The sequence below is a fragment of the Falco biarmicus genome, chromosome 2, assembly GCF_023638135.1.
Source record: "Falco biarmicus isolate bFalBia1 chromosome 2, bFalBia1.pri, whole genome shotgun sequence".
Taxonomy (NCBI): domain Eukaryota; kingdom Metazoa; phylum Chordata; class Aves; order Falconiformes; family Falconidae; genus Falco; species Falco biarmicus.
The window spans coordinates 18,355,555-18,371,245 of record NC_079289.1 but is presented as its reverse complement, the minus strand read 5'-3'; the positions used below and the strand labels follow the sequence as shown (position 1 = coordinate 18,371,245).

Below are 15,691 nucleotides of genomic sequence, written 5' to 3'. Positions count from 1 at the left end.
CTAATCCCAAATACTTAAAATGAGCGAATTCTTTAAAAGTAGGTATTAGCATACAAAAGGAGCACTTGCAACATACCTTGCACACTGCATTGCTTTCGAAAAGAAGATAAACATATCAGAACTCAACCCATCAGTCTGGAAGCAGTACCCCCTCATAAGTGTATGAATTATCCTAGCTACCAAGACTCTATTAATCTTCCCAGAAGATTCGAGGTATAATTGGCTGTACAGGATCAGCAACTCTGCAAATGTATTAAAAAATAAATTATATAGTATGTATATATGTTTCAAATATACAAATACATATAAAAACATATATACTACAGACGATTACATAAAAATGCTTGAAGCAAAATGCTGTATTAAATATACAGAAACCACCATTCTGAATTCAGCTGCATGTAATTATTCACAAAGTTAACTGGGGAAAAAAAATAAAACATCTGGTCTTATCTACGCTGGAAGTAAAGTTATATTCTTTCTGAGCTGGGATACAATCTGCTTTGTGTTACACTGAGCAAAGTAGCTATAGCCACAAGATCAACTTTCACAGCTACTTCCACACTCAACTTCTACTCTACAATGATTGCTCAGTACAATGGGCCCCATTTGTTGCAGAATACAGAATAAAAGTACTCAGAAACAATTAAAAGCCACACATACATTAACAAAGAATTTGGTGTAGCAGGAACAGGTAAACAGATCAGGAAGTTGGTGCTGATGCTCCCCCTATTTCCATTACATGCAGTTCAGCTAGCTCACTCCAGCCTGCAGCCCAACACGCCCATGCTTTGCACTCATTCACAAGTTTTCTGAAGGAAATGCCCCTTCCTCAGACTTTTGCTTTATGTGAAGGCCCATTGAGGAATCACCACACTGTCCTTTCATCAGCCTCATAGAAATCATGGCAGCACGTTACTGACCCAAACATCACCACCAGTTTAGCACAATACATACAGAAAAGCCTTGCTGCTATTTCATTTATGTCACCTACAAGTGACATGATACTGTCCCTCAGTCCACCAATGGACAATATCCACTGCAAAGAACCACAGTGGGAAGAAATACCGATTCAGTCCTATGACCTCGGCAGCTATTCTGGGACAACACTTTGAATGATTAGACATCCACCTCGCAAGCCTTCTTTTTTCTAAGGAAAAATGTAGGTAGAATGATCTTTTGGGAATCCCAGCCACTATGAATCCTTTGTTCACAGTCAACCAGACATGACCTCAGAGCAGCTGTATTGTATAGTCCTTGGGATGCAGAATGACCAGATACTACACTTTTGCTCTATAGAGCGACTATGACCCAGAAAAGCCTGACAACCCTCAACGCTAATGGTCAGTAGCTCATCAGTTTAGGGTAAGCTCTCCACAGACAGTCAGGATCAAGGCCTCTGAGGCGCTCTCTCAGATTCTCTTCTTTTGAATATTCTGCATAGGTGACACTGATGGCATCACCTAGGGCCTTGAGCTCTGGATTCCTGTGTTGTGGAAAAGCCAGCCCAGGACAACTATACATACATACATACATACATAAATAAATAAATGAATGAATAAATAAATAAATAGGTTGAAATGCTACTGCTTCATTGTTGTGAAGGCCTTTGTAGATTTATGGACATCTTGGACTCCAGCAGGACGCACAATGCCACCTTCACCAAGTCTTTCATAACACTGGTGCCAAATTCAATAGAAATACCACACCTTCTTTCCAATAAGGCATAGGGTCATTTGCAGAACTCATGTGACCCTCTGAGTCATGGGAATCAGAGACAGTTCATACCCCCTGTATTACAAAGCTCTAACCTTGTGACACTAGTGCCCAAGCCTGGCTTAACCATGTCCGTTCTGCATAAAGGTTGGAAGTGGAATGTGCGTCAGTGACTTCCCAACACCCTCAGAGAACTGCACCCCACACAACTGCAAATGCAGTGCAGCCCAGAATTGCAACAGCCCACAACCAATGCTCCCTGTCCCTGCAGGGGATTCTTATACTGGGACCTCCTCAGGTTGGGAAACAACCCCCGCTCACACCTGCAGAGCACTTACTGGATGAACTCTTTTCACATTCTCTCTCCATGCTCTCCACTGACATCCCCTGAAAGAACACACAAGCAAGGAAAGCACACAGCTTTACACAAAGCCTAGAATCTGAACAGGAGCAAAACAAGCAGCAGTGCAAGCATGTGAACAAAAAGCATTCAAAAAATAAGAAAACCTGATCCCACAACACCATTGATCCACTCTCATAGCTGAGGCTGCTTCAAGCAGGGGACTGGACTAGACATCTCCTGACGATTCCTTCCAATGTGAACTAGTCTCAAATTCCCTGAGAGCACAAATACAGCTATAATATATACACAGATGAACAGGGAAAAAGGGAAATACTGCATATGATTTTTTAAAACCAGGGTCCAAACATAGGAAAAGTATAGCATCCAGCAATATGATCCTTTTTCTGAAGGCCAACAGGGTCTACTGGAAACTAACAAAATCTGGTTGACCTGGCGGAAGAGCAGCCACAATGCTTTTCTCCATGGAGAAAAAAAGCCCTAAACCTGGTCTCTAAACCCTGCTGTCACGCCTTATCCTCCATGCTCCATTTAGACACCTAAACAGAGACTCTGTGGACCAGGCCCACACACAAGTTGTTGGAAGAGTTGAAAACTCCTCCCCTGCTTGACTGAGCTTCCAAGTCCAACCACCACGTGGTCTACTACTATATTTTCACGCTGGAACTGCTACTCCTGCACCTCCCCAGGACTTCCATGTTCCCAAGTCTCTGTTAAGCCTCATCTAAGTGAGCTAAGACTTGCTATTAATCCTGCTTATAAAGTCTCATGATCTTTTCAAACACAGCTTCCATGCTGCCCTCCATCTCCTCCCCCTCTTCAGCCTGGCGGTGCTGCAGCATTCTCTTTGGGATGCCTGCAACAACATGGGGATCAGATCAGGAGTGAAGAGGTAGGGGAAAGAAGCTGCTATGGCATCCTCCTCTTTAGAAGAATATACAGAAGACAGTAAAGCAAGTCTGTTGGTCCCTGAATATATGCGACAATGCATGGTTCTGTTGTTTACTGTCATCCTTCCCACAGTTCTTAAGGTATCAAGATAGTTTCTGCAGGCGGCATTAATACTAGGATAGATCCAGTTCTGCCTTAATTACTACAGCAGAAAGGTGAAATCCAGCTCTGAAAACGGTAAGACATGCTCACTTCAGTACCAGGGGTTGGTGCAGCAAATAGAACATTTGGACATTTAGATTAAGGAAGATGCAGTGTAATTTATTAAGCAGCAAGAGTAGAAAGAGGCTTCCTTAGCAGTATGAATTCCTCCTTGTTTTGGTGGCTGGTGTTTACTGCAAGATGGATCAAGAATTTTCTGTTGCTTTGAGCGCCTGAGGGAGTACTGGATGAGATCTTGGAGCACTAATGGACTATCTCATTCATTTTTACTGTGAGATCCATTACCAGACTCAATTATTTCTGGTGTACCGTTTCTCCACAAATTTCTTTCTCAAGACCTATACAGTGCTTTTAGCAGTGGCATAAGCTACTGGGCAAGCCTCCAGGCCAGCTTGCAGTCATTTCTTTAAAACAGCTAGGACATACTGACAGTCTCTACAAGGCCTGCAGAGAGGTCCAATGTAGTCTAGCTACCACACACCTCCAATGAGATAGTTTAAATGACAGCTTTTACACTTTGATACCTTTTGTAGTTTAGCTTTTTTCACTAATGAACAGATTTCAAACACCCTTATTACTTGTAGAATGGCATCTTTAGACAAATCACCCTACATTCCGAGTCCAGGACTTTGCCGATTGCAGCAGCTTGAGTGGACATATTTGTAACCTGATGGACCCATAAAACATCTAAGATGAGATTCCACCTGTCTCTGGCCAAGAAACTGAGAATTGCTTTGTCTAAAGATGCCATTTTATGGAAAAAAAAAATCTGTGCCGTTTCCTCAGTAATGCTGCATCAACGGCCAGTCTCAGGACTTGCATTTCTGCATATTGATTTGGCTGCCCTTCACCTTCAACCTCATCAATCCTGCTGGTAAGGATTCCAAATGACAGCTTTCTATCTTCACAGACCACCCAGAATTAGGCAAGAATGATTAGTGAACAGGGCATATTACTTATTTTTTGAAAGCCTGCCATATTCTAGGGCTTCTTAAGCATCTGGTAATACCTTGGGTGACACCGCAAAATTCACAATCTTTGGACCAATCCATCAGATCCTCCAGTATGCTGGGGCATCCCTGTTTCCCCTTATGAGTCCATTTATTCCAGGTCACACTTGTTGTGTAGAAAGTCAAAGACAGATCTCCTTTCAGGAAACACTGAAGTACCAGCAAATGAGAAGCCAGCAGCATTTTTGATTCCATTGCCACTACTTCAAATGCTGCCCAGATTCCTTCATAGATGGCCATTATTTCTTCTTCTGATAGGGTATAGCTAGTATCTTACAGTCAGATCTTATCATTGCTCAAATTGTCGCTCAAGTGTGCCCATTTTCCTGGTGACTTGGTACAGTAAGTTCATGAGCAGACTGTATCCAGGGACGTGCATTTGCCAAAACCTCACCATTCCAAGAAAAATTTGTGCTTTGTTTTTATTGATCAGTGGTGCTATGGCTGTGATGCTGCAAATCACATCAGTAGGACTGCAACAGCACCCATCTTGCCATTTGACAACAAGAAACTATTTCTTGCATGTTATTACCTTATCTCTTTTGAGCACAAATCTTCCATTTAATAAAATTCTAATTATCTCTTTGCTTTTGTTAAATACTTCACGCTTAGTGTTTCCCCATACTACAATGTCATTAATATACTGTGAATGTTCTGGGGCACTGCCCTCTTCCAAAACCTTCTGTACAAGTCCGTGACAGATGGGCTATGCCTCAATCCTTGTGGCAGAAAGTTCTAGGCATATTGTACTCCTTGCCAGGTAAAGACAAACTGTGGTTTACGCGCAGGGGCCAGGGAAATAGAAAAAAAAAATACATCAGCTGTGTGAATGGTCATATACTGGGTCGTATCTTCGCTTTGAGTTCCTACTGTAGTTCTAGTATACCTAGTACTGAACACTGTTCAAGGGTGATGTTACCGCATTCAAACCAATTACCTCTCATTAATATCCAACCCCAAATGGATTTTCACACAAGTCTGATGGGATTGTCAAATAGTGAAGTTTGAGCAACTATGACTCAACTTTCCAGTTCTCTGATAAGGCCATGTACAGGACTAGAATAAATCTCTGCTGGTCCAACACTGTCACCAGTGCACTGAGTTGCAACCAGAATCAACTGATGTGAAGTCTGTCGCAGCCTTGACTCCTCCTCGTCTTGAGAGAGTCAGGCAGTTGAGCAAAGAAGTGTCCTCATTCATTACTACTGTGGCAATACAAAAAATGCCCACTGATGTCCTCATGGGTCCCTAAAATATCTAATCATTAAGAAGTCAATGCCTAAGATGCAAGAAGCACATGGTCCCATTATCAATTCAAAGGGCTTCCAGTTTCCTTTAGTAAGACTGAGTTCAGCTTCTACTACATACAGCTTCCACTAGCCTCAGGTGACTCCTCTGATGATGCAGCCAGTATATACCAATATGACAGCTCCTCGTAATTTTTAAGAGTACGACTACTAACATTCAGAAACTCAGAACTTCCAGCAGATAAGAGTGCCTCATGGAGTCAGCATCTGCCTATCAAATCTAACTGCTCTGGGGCAACAGCTGGAATCCATGTTCTACTTTAAACTCGTGCAAGCAGATCACTGATTTTGTAAATAGAAAATAGACTTCTCCATTGTACTTCATATATACTTCGATGCTATAAACAAGCATTAAGGTGGAATCGCTAAAAAAGGTTGTGATAACCCTTACAACACTTATGTATCCCTCATCTAACAAAAGCAACTTGTTTCATTTAATGGATTTAAGTCTGACTTCCTCTAGATTTATGGCCTTCAGTCCTGCCTCACTTTAGTAATTAAATTTCACTGTGACTCTTATGATCTAGCATCAAAATTTCTTCTGCCACACTTCCGTCTTCCATCCATACACAGACTCAGCTAACTTCCATGTTCCTAAACTACCTAACGAACACACTGCGACTCCTATAGGCTCCTCATGCAATCTGTATGCAGCACCCTTCCAGTGACAGCCAGCCTCAGCTTCCCTTCTCTGCCATCTTCAATATCTGTCTTCAACATCCCTGGCTTCTTGTCCCATTCCCTACCCACCTACCCACAGTTCTAACCAAGTACCCACTTCTTCTTCAGATGCCTTTCCTGTTTGTTGCTCTGAACTCCAGCTTCCAGCCTCCCAATCCGGCCAGTCCCTGCCTTTGCATTCTGCTCCAACTTGCAGGCTGACAGCCCTTTCTTTGGCTTCCGTCCCCCTCACTGGCTCCTAGTCTCAGGCAGCCTTCCCATGCAGTTCCAGCTTTCCCTTCCATCTTCTACTTCCAGTTCTATCTCCATGGCCAAACGGTACCAAGAACCAGAAGTTCTTTAACTTCTGAGATCTTACCCTCAGGCTCTCTAATTACCCAATAACATCTCCCATCCTGAAACATTCCATTTTAGTCATTCTGCTTTGCCAGCCTTTGGCAGGTTTTTTTGCCTCCCCTTTCACTCCCAGTATCACCAGGACCCCTCTTCTCGGTTCTCTGCAGGTTTATTTCCATTCTGTAGTTAAGCAACTCTCTTCAAGCTACAAAGCAGAGTATTTTCTCAAAAAATGCTTTTCAGAAATCCAAACTCTGACTTCAAAGCACTACATTATGCAAATAAAGACAGTATTTCTACACTTTCTCCAGAATTGCACATGCAACCTTCAACAAACTAAACGAAAACCTGTAATACTGGGGGTTTTTTCCAAACTACTGTTCTATTACAACAACAAATGAAAACAGATGAGTTGAGAGCTTAGTACATGTCAGATGATTCAAAATACACAAACGTTCCTCCCCATGCTAAGTAAGTTAACTGTCTTGGAGTCAAATCAAATCCTCTGAAAACTGAAAAATTACGTTTGCATACTGTATATTAAAACTTTCTAGTTTCTTCTTTATATGCAATATGTACATATAACAACAGCGATTAAACAGTAACTTTGTAAATCAAGAAAACTCAGATAATAAAATTTAATAGTAATACATTAACAACTGTATCATAACTATACCAGCCAATACCTAATAACTTGCAAACAACTGCACACCAACACCAGTTCTGCTGAGGCTATTTCCAGTACACACATTCCATGGATTTGTCATGCATGTTAAATCCTGCGGAGACCAGGCACACATAACAGGATTCTATAGAAGTATGTATGTTTCAACAGAAAAATGACAAACAGTATGCAGAAAGAAAAAAACCCAATTCCTAACCTTTGCTGTTCTATTACAATTGTAAGCCTTGGAGGCTGACGCTATTTTAGTCCATGTTTTGTGCAGTACCTCACACACCAGGGCATAAACAAATTAAAATGCACCTAAACATGTTTCTACAATAGGAAAAGACAATTGTAAGTAGTCTTAAAAATTATTACCTGACCACTGCTGCTGGGATATCTCACACCAGTATTTCCTTACTGAAAGGATATCTTTTAGGAGTATACTACTACAATCAGATCCGTAAGCAGCACAAATTGTTGGATCTCTTATAATTTCCATGACGTAAATCAGGAGTTCCTGACATTTCAGTCTGGGTCCTCCTACATGAAGAAACAATGTGAGACTGAAAGTGTGCCAAGTAAACCTGAAATTAATTGTTTGTAAATGTTTACTTAAAGATCAAGAAAACCACCTACAGTTCAGAAACAGTTGTTAGGAATCATCTTCTTAAACAAACCATTTCTACAGAAGAAATTACATATGACAGGATACATCAGTTAAATACACATTGAATAATTAGAAAAAGGCACTGTGAACATCAACAAGGACAGAGAAGGAGCACAAAGGACTGATTCACATGAAGATATTTAAATTGTAAACACTTGGAAGCAAGCAAGACAAACCCTACCCTGGTAAATTCAGAGTAAAAATTGAAAGTTGAAAGCAATGCACCAAAACAAAACAAAACGATAATTCTATATGATTATGTATCACTGACTTTTATTAGCACATCTGATGAAATACTTGACCAAACTTCCAATTTCTTGCATCTTTTTCTGTCTGGTAGTCTGAGTTGAAGCAGATGCATTTGGTTTTGTCTGCTGCAGGTTTTTAATTTCTTTCTGGAAATATTTCTGCAAGACACTTCAAAAATGAAAGATATTTATCAAGGATATGCACATTGATGACCCAAGTAAAATAGGTAAATGTTGTTGCCTAGAATGTCAGTGCTTATTCTTCTCACAATACTAATTATCAAAACCTAAAACCTACTGAAGTATATTGCAGTCTAAGCATGATGGAAATAATCTATAAAAGGAGCTGTAGGTAGTAAAGATAATCCAGAAGCAACTTGGTTTGGCACCAAACTTTTCTTTAAACATTGCATAATGTTAAACATACAATTTATGATTAGGAAAAAAGCAATGCTAAGTCTTTTTATTTATGCTGCAACATTATACAACAAAATAATAAGCACTCTTCATGGTTTTATTGTGGGAAACCTTGAAGTCCTATTTCTCCATCATTTAAAATTAACATATAGATTTGATTTTAGACCAAAGAATAGATTAAACTTTTCACTGGGTTTGTCAATGGCAACTACTATAGATTTTCTGGCCTACTATCCGTATTCAGTTTAGTGTCTCTATTTTTGCATTCCTCCTATGTATAATATATTATTTGTCATCTCAAAAGCAACATAAAAACTTTATCAGATACTTATTACAATATTTTCGGTACAGCAATGAAATAAAAGCTGTTCCAATGTTGTCTAATTAAAAAACATAATGGAAAGCTGAGCAAACAACAGCCTATGAAGACTAATGTTTCAGATGCACTTTTAACATGAAACTTAACGCTGGTCCCAGCTGCTCTAAGAACTCACCACACTCACACTCCGTCCAATCTTGTAGTACACTTAAAGCAGATTATCAAAGATGGGCCTCTACAAACCTCAGCAGTTTCTTTAATTCACAAGCCACAGTCCTTCTATTGTGTCCTGAAGAACTCAGTAACACAAAAAAATCTAATGAACTATCTGTAGTCTACATATGAACCGTATGTTGAAAATCAGATGCGGAGGATCATTTTTAATAAAGGTATTAACGATTATTTTTGCAAGGAAAAACTACCACCCAATTAACAATCAGTTTCCTAGCAGTTAAGTTTTCTGTACATGATAAGTGTTGCATTTTCAGCTATTTAAAATTTACTTCCTTTAGAGACTAACATAAGTAATTTCTTGTTTACAAGCTGACAAGAAGTCTAAATCAATATGCAGAAAGATAAGCATTAAAATAGGTCTGATAAATAAAAAAATGATGTTCCATGTAAGAAAATTGTGACCATTCACAAAGTAATTAAAAAAAAAAAATTACCTAAATACAGCATCCCAGTTGAGCTGCCTTCCTTGTTTGGAATCAGAATTGCGGTCCAGCTGGAGAATTGTTTCAGAATCACGAAGAAGTCGCTTGAAATTTTCAATTCCCTTCTGAAAATATATTTCAAGAAAAATAATTATTAATGATTCCCTTCATTGCTAATTGAAGCACACACACCAAAAGAAAACTGTTACCCTTCGCTCCACAGCTTTCTCATTTTCAAGGCAACGACAACAAATGAGCAGATCTTGTAACACAAGACTCATGGTTCAGTTTAACAGAAGAGTCATTCGTATCTGCAAACAGAAGAAAAGAATAAAACTGTAATTATTTTATTTAACACAGAGCTGAGTCAACCAGTCTAAAAACCGGGAATGCAATACATTGGAAATTCACTATCAAAGCAAGCCACGTTACTTGACTGAAAAGCTCATTTGTGTCTTGGGTTAGTCTTACTGGTCACAAGACTGAAGCAAAGTCTCACATCAAGAATATATACCTATTCCCACAGGGAAGAGTAGTAAAGTGTAACAGCAGAGACCTCTTTCATATGACTCTGATTTCCTCCCTTTTTATGACTGACAACAAAGTAGAGCTGGTCAGAGAATATGGAATAAAATGACAATATAATTAAAATGACAGAGCTGAACACATTCAGGCAAACACCACCAACTTTCAGTAGCTAGCTATGACCAGTAGCTGTCTTAACCTGCTGCTGCCAGGAGGCAGCACTTTCAAAACTGCCTTCTGCTCTCGCATCCTACATTTTCATAGGTATGCACTATTACATTGACAAATCCCTCTGGACTCAACAAGTCAAAGAACGCTCAGGTATCAATCATAAGAGGAAACAACTTCTTCCATCTGTGACCACTTAAGATTATTCCTCATTTCCTTCAACAGAGGTTGGAATTAGCTAGATATTGCATTTCTGGTTTACATAAAGTTATGCTGAAGCAGATCACAACAATGCAACTGTATACAACTTCCATGCTTCTCCTTTTATGCCTTTAAAGCAGACCCATGGGAAACTCTGACTGGAAAAAAACAGACAAGGAGGAAGAAAATCTGAGCATATGCTTCTGAGGTTGTAATAAACAATTGTGAATGGGCATTCACGATGTCCTGCAGTGCATCTTGAGCCCTTATATGAGACTATAAAAACATCCATTTAGACAAGGAAAACTTTACATATCTACTGTCTTAGAGTATATTTATTTCCTTTGGCTTCAATCAAGATCAGGCTGGGGCTAAGTATGATCAGAGGTATAGTGACTGATGGGTGTGTATGAAAAGGAAAATGCTGTAAGCACAAAGGCTGGCTGTACTGTACAACTGAACTCATTCAAATAACGAAGTGTTACCTTTACTAACTTACTGCTTTTGCTGAAAAAGAAACAGGAAGAACAAACTTTTAAAGACGCTAACAGCGTCTAAAATATACCATGGGCGAAAAAATGGCTGGCCAAGAACTGTGGCAACATGGGTTGTATGTCGTAGGGCCTGGGGATCAAAGGGAAAGAATTCGGTCCTTCTCGTTTGTGCTTCATGGTATTTCAACAGCCGTAACAAAAGCAAAAAATTCCTAAGACTGAATCCATCTACTACTTCTCTCACTAGCGACACAGTTCTCCAACCACCATCTTACGACCACGTTCACCCCCTATAGAAATTACACGGGCCCAGGAAGGCACACGCCAACACACGAAGCAAACCACGGAGCGGCGTTGGTTACGGAGCCGCAGCGGCGCTCCCGCACAGCGGACCGGGTACCGCGCCTCAGGGCCGCCCCCCAGCCGCTGCGGCACGCCGAGCTCTGCCCCCCGGCAGCCCCCGGCCGCCCCCAGCGCTGGCGCCCCACATCCCGCCTGAAGCCCCTCGGGGGCCGCCCGCCTCAGCCACCCAGGGGCAGCGGCGTAGGGCCCCGCTCCCCGCCCTGCCACTAGGGCTTGAACCAAGGGAAAGGAAGGGAAACCGGGCAGCCCCTTAGGGCCACGGAGCCTCGAGCAGGGGCGGGCCGCGGCGGCTGGGGAGGGGAGGGCAGGAACGGGCCCACCTCCGAGCGGGGCGGCGGGAGCCGACCGGAGAGCGCGTGCCGCTCACGGCTGCGGTGCGCGCCCGGCGGCGCGGAGAGGAGCGGAGCGGCGCGCACGCTCGGCGGCGGATGGGGGCCGACCTGGAAGCGGATGTGCAGCAACAGCGGGTTCCGGCGGAAAGGGCCGGGCGCGGCCGTGGCTGGAGGAGTTTCCGCGCCTTCGCCTCAGCGGCGGGGCGGTCGCGCTGCGGCTCCGGGAGCTGTGTGCCGCTGCCCCCCTGACTCGCTCCTTCGCCCGTTCCCCTCGCCGCCTCTGGCTATGCTGCTGCCGTCCGACGTGGCCCGGCTGGTGCTGGGTGAGTCGAGCCTGTGAGGGCGGGGCGGGGTCGCCGCTGGCCCCTGAGGTGCGGCGGGGGCTGCCGTGGCGGGGGGCTGCCGGGGCAGGCTTTGCTGGGGACTGGCAGCCGCCGGCAGCGCCTGCGGCGCGGCAGGAGGACGAAGCGGCCGCGCTGTTGACCCTCGACCGCGTCGCGCTCGTAACCCCCTGGGCTGGGCTTGTCGCCGCCTCTGTCGCTGAGGCGTAGCCCCGGGCCCAGCGGTCTCCGGGCTGCCCCCCCCGCCTGCTCCGGCCCGGTCTCCGGCGGGAAGCAGGCGCAGCTGGAGTTTGAGGGACTTGGGGCCTGTGGAGGCCCCGCGGGCGCGGGGGAGCCGGCCGGGCCGGGCCGCGCTGGAACTCGTCTTCCCCGCGGGCTCAGGGGAGTGCGCCGGTCCCTGGTGCGCGCCCACGGGCAGCTGCCTGCCGCATGGGGTTTACTAAAGTATCTTGATTACAAGAGGAACACAAGGGTGATCCAAAACACCAGAGGAGGCTACGTTAAGGTCCGGCCGTTTCGGTGGGGTTTTTTCTCTCCCTGTTTGTGTCACCTGTGAGGCTGCATCGGGAGTTCGGGTTTGCTCAGTGTCTGTGGAAAGCGCAGTGTGTTCAGGACGTTGGCAGCAGGCAGTGAATTTTGGATACCACCGAAGACAAGAACGAATGGATGGTAGTCAAAATATGACCCACATGTTTAAGTCCCACACGTAAGCACCTGTTGGCACAGGTTGCCAAGATGGCCTGGCAGTTGTAAGATTCAGTTTTCAAGTTGTCCAACATGTTTTTGATTCCAAAGTTGTTAAGACTGAATCTTTTATTCGGTTTTCTTCCAGCATAATTTATGTTGAAATACTCCATGAAATGTTTCTTGTTACTGTCTTGAGAAACAAGGCTAGTAAGAGATGCAATGTTTTTATTATTTTGAAGTAGCAGACGATTTTTAGAAATTCCATGCATTGTAAAAGAAGATTTAAAATCATGCAAGGGAGATATCTCACTGTACTTTTCTATAAAATATTGGGTAGATTAGAAGTTTTTGAGTGGAAAGCTTACCACATGTGCTTACCAGAGATTTGCAGATGTAGTATACAGTCTTGTCAATGTCATGTGTACAAAGGATGAACCGTCCTGTCTTGTGTCTCTTGTGGCATGGTGCATGCATCATGTCTAGAAAAATTCTGAGCAACCTAAGGTTGTAGAACAGGATATTCTTTAATTCTGAGCAACCTAAGGTTGTAGAACAGGATATTCCTTGCAGCTATTTCTGTGTCCTAATAGAGGTTCCTCTTCCACGAGGCATCTCTGAATTTGGGTGGATAAACAGGCTTCTCGGTGCAGCTCTTCTTCCATCTCCCCTCCTCGCCTCCCCCAACTTTCTGGTGCTGTGAAAGTTGATGAATACTGGTTTAAGAAACAAAACTAAAATGATGAGTTCACCTATAGGAAAATACATAAGAAATTTTTTTTTTCTGATTAATGTAAGAGTGAATGTTAGACGTGTCTTTACATTTCTTAAGATAGAACAAAATATTGAATTATACCTAGTTCAGAATGTATCGTACCTTTTGTGCCTTTAATTTTGTTTTGGTGGCTGTTATGTCATTATATACTGCATGTGCAAGTAAGTAGTTCGGTTGCACGGCAGACCTTAATTTCAGGCATTTCTAAACTTTGGAATGCCTTATTTTGCAGAAAATAGGTGTGTGTGCCAAGTGTGTCTGTATGCAAGCATTCAGTCATCCCTTGCAATACTGTAGTAGTAGGTTCAAGAAAGAAACATTGCAGATTTTAATGTAAATTATTGTAAGAACAGCCATATCAGCACAGATCAAAGCTCCACCTAATCAAATACTGCATTTTCCATCCTGGCAAACAGTGGATAGTGTAATGAATAGGGATAAGACTGGCCTGTGATTGTGTTTCCCCAAAACACACTTTCAGCTTCCAGCAGCCTGTGGCTTGAGAGTTTTCTGTGTATTTGAAAAATCAAACTGGACAGCCCTTTCCTTTCCACAGGTACTACTAATATTTTCTCTTGAACAGGTCAGCTCATACATTGTTATTAAACTCACAGTGGTTATTCCCAATCTCTTTTTAACTTTCAAGTTTGCTTATTTGTTGAAGACCTGAACAAGGGCTTATATGTCTGAAATACCTCTTTTCTCCAGCTATGTTCCGATCTAATGAAAGATACTTGTCTTCATGCAGACTTAAAGGCTGTGTTTTTCCATTGGCATTCCTGAACCGAGGTGGACCATTTTGGGGGTCCACTGAAATACATATGCTAATGCATCTCTATCCTGCATTGTATAATTAGGCACATATTTTATCTTTTCTTTAAAACATTGCATGTTCAGTTCTGCTACAAGCAAGAAAGAAGAGACATTTTCTTTTGTGGTTCTTTGTTCTAGAATCCTTCATTAAGATTGGTATATTTCAATCTTTTAATACTTAAAAGTATTTGAAAATTAAAGCAGGGCTTAAAAAGCTTGATTACAGCTGAACATATTTGCTGAGGAATGGAATTTTGGAAAAGTAAATTTTTTCAGTATGTTTCCTGTTAAGGTAACTGCTGAGTCTTGGGGTGTGTACAGGGCAAAAGTTCCAGCTAGTATGTCTATTCAAAATGACAATTACAGTAAGTAGAGGGAAAAAAAAAATGTTTCTGTTACTAATTTTTGTACAATGCCGATTTTTTAAATAAATCTTACACACTTGTAACAGCTGCACAGGTTTTACATGTTTTGAAACAGGAAGATGCATGGAGAGTTATTGTTACATAGCAATGCATTTTATTAACAAAATATTGTAGAATTCCATTTAATTATCAGATGGGGTTGTTCAGTCCCAGTGACAGTTAGTTTGTCAGGCTCCTGAGCCAAGAACTTTTATTTTCTTGTCTGTATAGTACTGTCTGTACTAAGATCAATCAGAAATTGTTCATATTGCCTCACTTCCAGTATTGGCTTGTTTGTAAATGTAATATCAATAATATTTTGTGCTCTTGTTTTAACTATTAAAGAAATACTTCACAAGATATATATTCTTTCAAAATAACTTCACTTTCCTTGTCTAACATACAAATCTTTACCTGATTATTTCAACACTGTATACAGCTGCTTATGTTAATGCTTTGATACCTATTGAGCAGAAGTAATGAATGAAATGCTAAAATTTTCCATCTGATTTGTTGCAGGGTATTTACAACAGGAAAAACTTCTAGCTACCTGCCGTCAGTTTATTTTGGAAAGCTCAGATTTGAAAGAATATGCAGAGCACTGTACAGAGGATGGGTTTATTCCAGCCTGCTTGCTGGTGAGTTTGTATTTGCAAAGCAGAAAGTTAAATTGTCTTGCATCCATGGAAGAGAAAATTGAGATTTCTCAGTGTAACAATTACTTCTCAAATGCTGCTTAAAATGTTAGTTAGTTTGTCCCTTCTGGGTTTTGGGGTTTTTTTTCTGTTTGGTATTTTGCATCCTGTGGTATTAGCAGTTATTTCATTTCTAGTATTTAATGTCACAAAGAAACATTTAAGTGTAAAATACGCAAATAGTTTTCAGCATATTACATTTGATCTGCTTTATAGCTTTGAGGTTGATTTGTGGAAGGATGTCACAAGAGTTTTATTGATTTCAGGGCTGCTCTTGTCATGTATTTGAGTTCACTTTCCTATCCTAGGCATGGCAGCCAGTGATGTTCTGTTTCAAGTACATGTTAAATATTTAGGTAAGGTACCTCAGCTTTATCTAAAGCTGCCAAATCTTGTTT

At 41.9% G+C, this 15,691-nt stretch overlaps 2 protein-coding genes across 11 annotated transcripts in view; one reads left to right on the top strand and one right to left on the bottom strand.

Annotated features, from left to right (window-relative positions):
• The window catches only part of ATM (ATM serine/threonine kinase), an 80,094-nt gene extending 68,394 nt beyond the window's left edge, over window positions 1-11,700 (bottom strand). For 4 of the 5 annotated variants that reach the window (XM_056328550.1, XM_056328551.1, XM_056328552.1 and 1 more), the window contains exons 1-6: window positions 11,570-11,700; window positions 9,708-9,809; window positions 9,511-9,623; window positions 8,130-8,275; window positions 7,567-7,731; window positions 77-242 (exon numbers count right to left, since the gene is read on the bottom strand). In XM_056328550.1, coding sequence (XP_056184525.1) covers window positions 77-242; window positions 7,567-7,731; window positions 8,130-8,275; window positions 9,511-9,623; window positions 9,708-9,779 — 662 coding nt within the window. In that variant the 5' untranslated portion in view covers window positions 9,780-9,809; window positions 11,570-11,700. The remainder of the gene's footprint in view (window positions 1-76; window positions 243-7,566; window positions 7,732-8,129; window positions 8,276-9,510; window positions 9,624-9,707; window positions 9,810-11,569) is intronic. The other variant, XM_056328553.1, reaches the window with a different exon arrangement.
• A 24-nt stretch (window positions 11,701-11,724) lies between these two features.
• The window catches only part of LOC130144594 (protein NPAT), a 36,191-nt gene continuing 32,224 nt past the window's right edge, over window positions 11,725-15,691 (top strand). For all 6 annotated transcript variants that reach the window (XR_008820176.1, XR_008820177.1, XR_008820175.1 and 3 more), the window contains exons 1-2: window positions 11,725-11,904; window positions 15,118-15,236. Coding sequence is in view for 3 of the 6 variants with exons in the window: in XM_056328557.1 (XP_056184532.1) it covers window positions 11,868-11,904; window positions 15,118-15,236 (156 nt within the window). In the remaining 3 variants the exon portion in view is untranslated. The remainder of the gene's footprint in view (window positions 11,905-15,117; window positions 15,237-15,691) is intronic.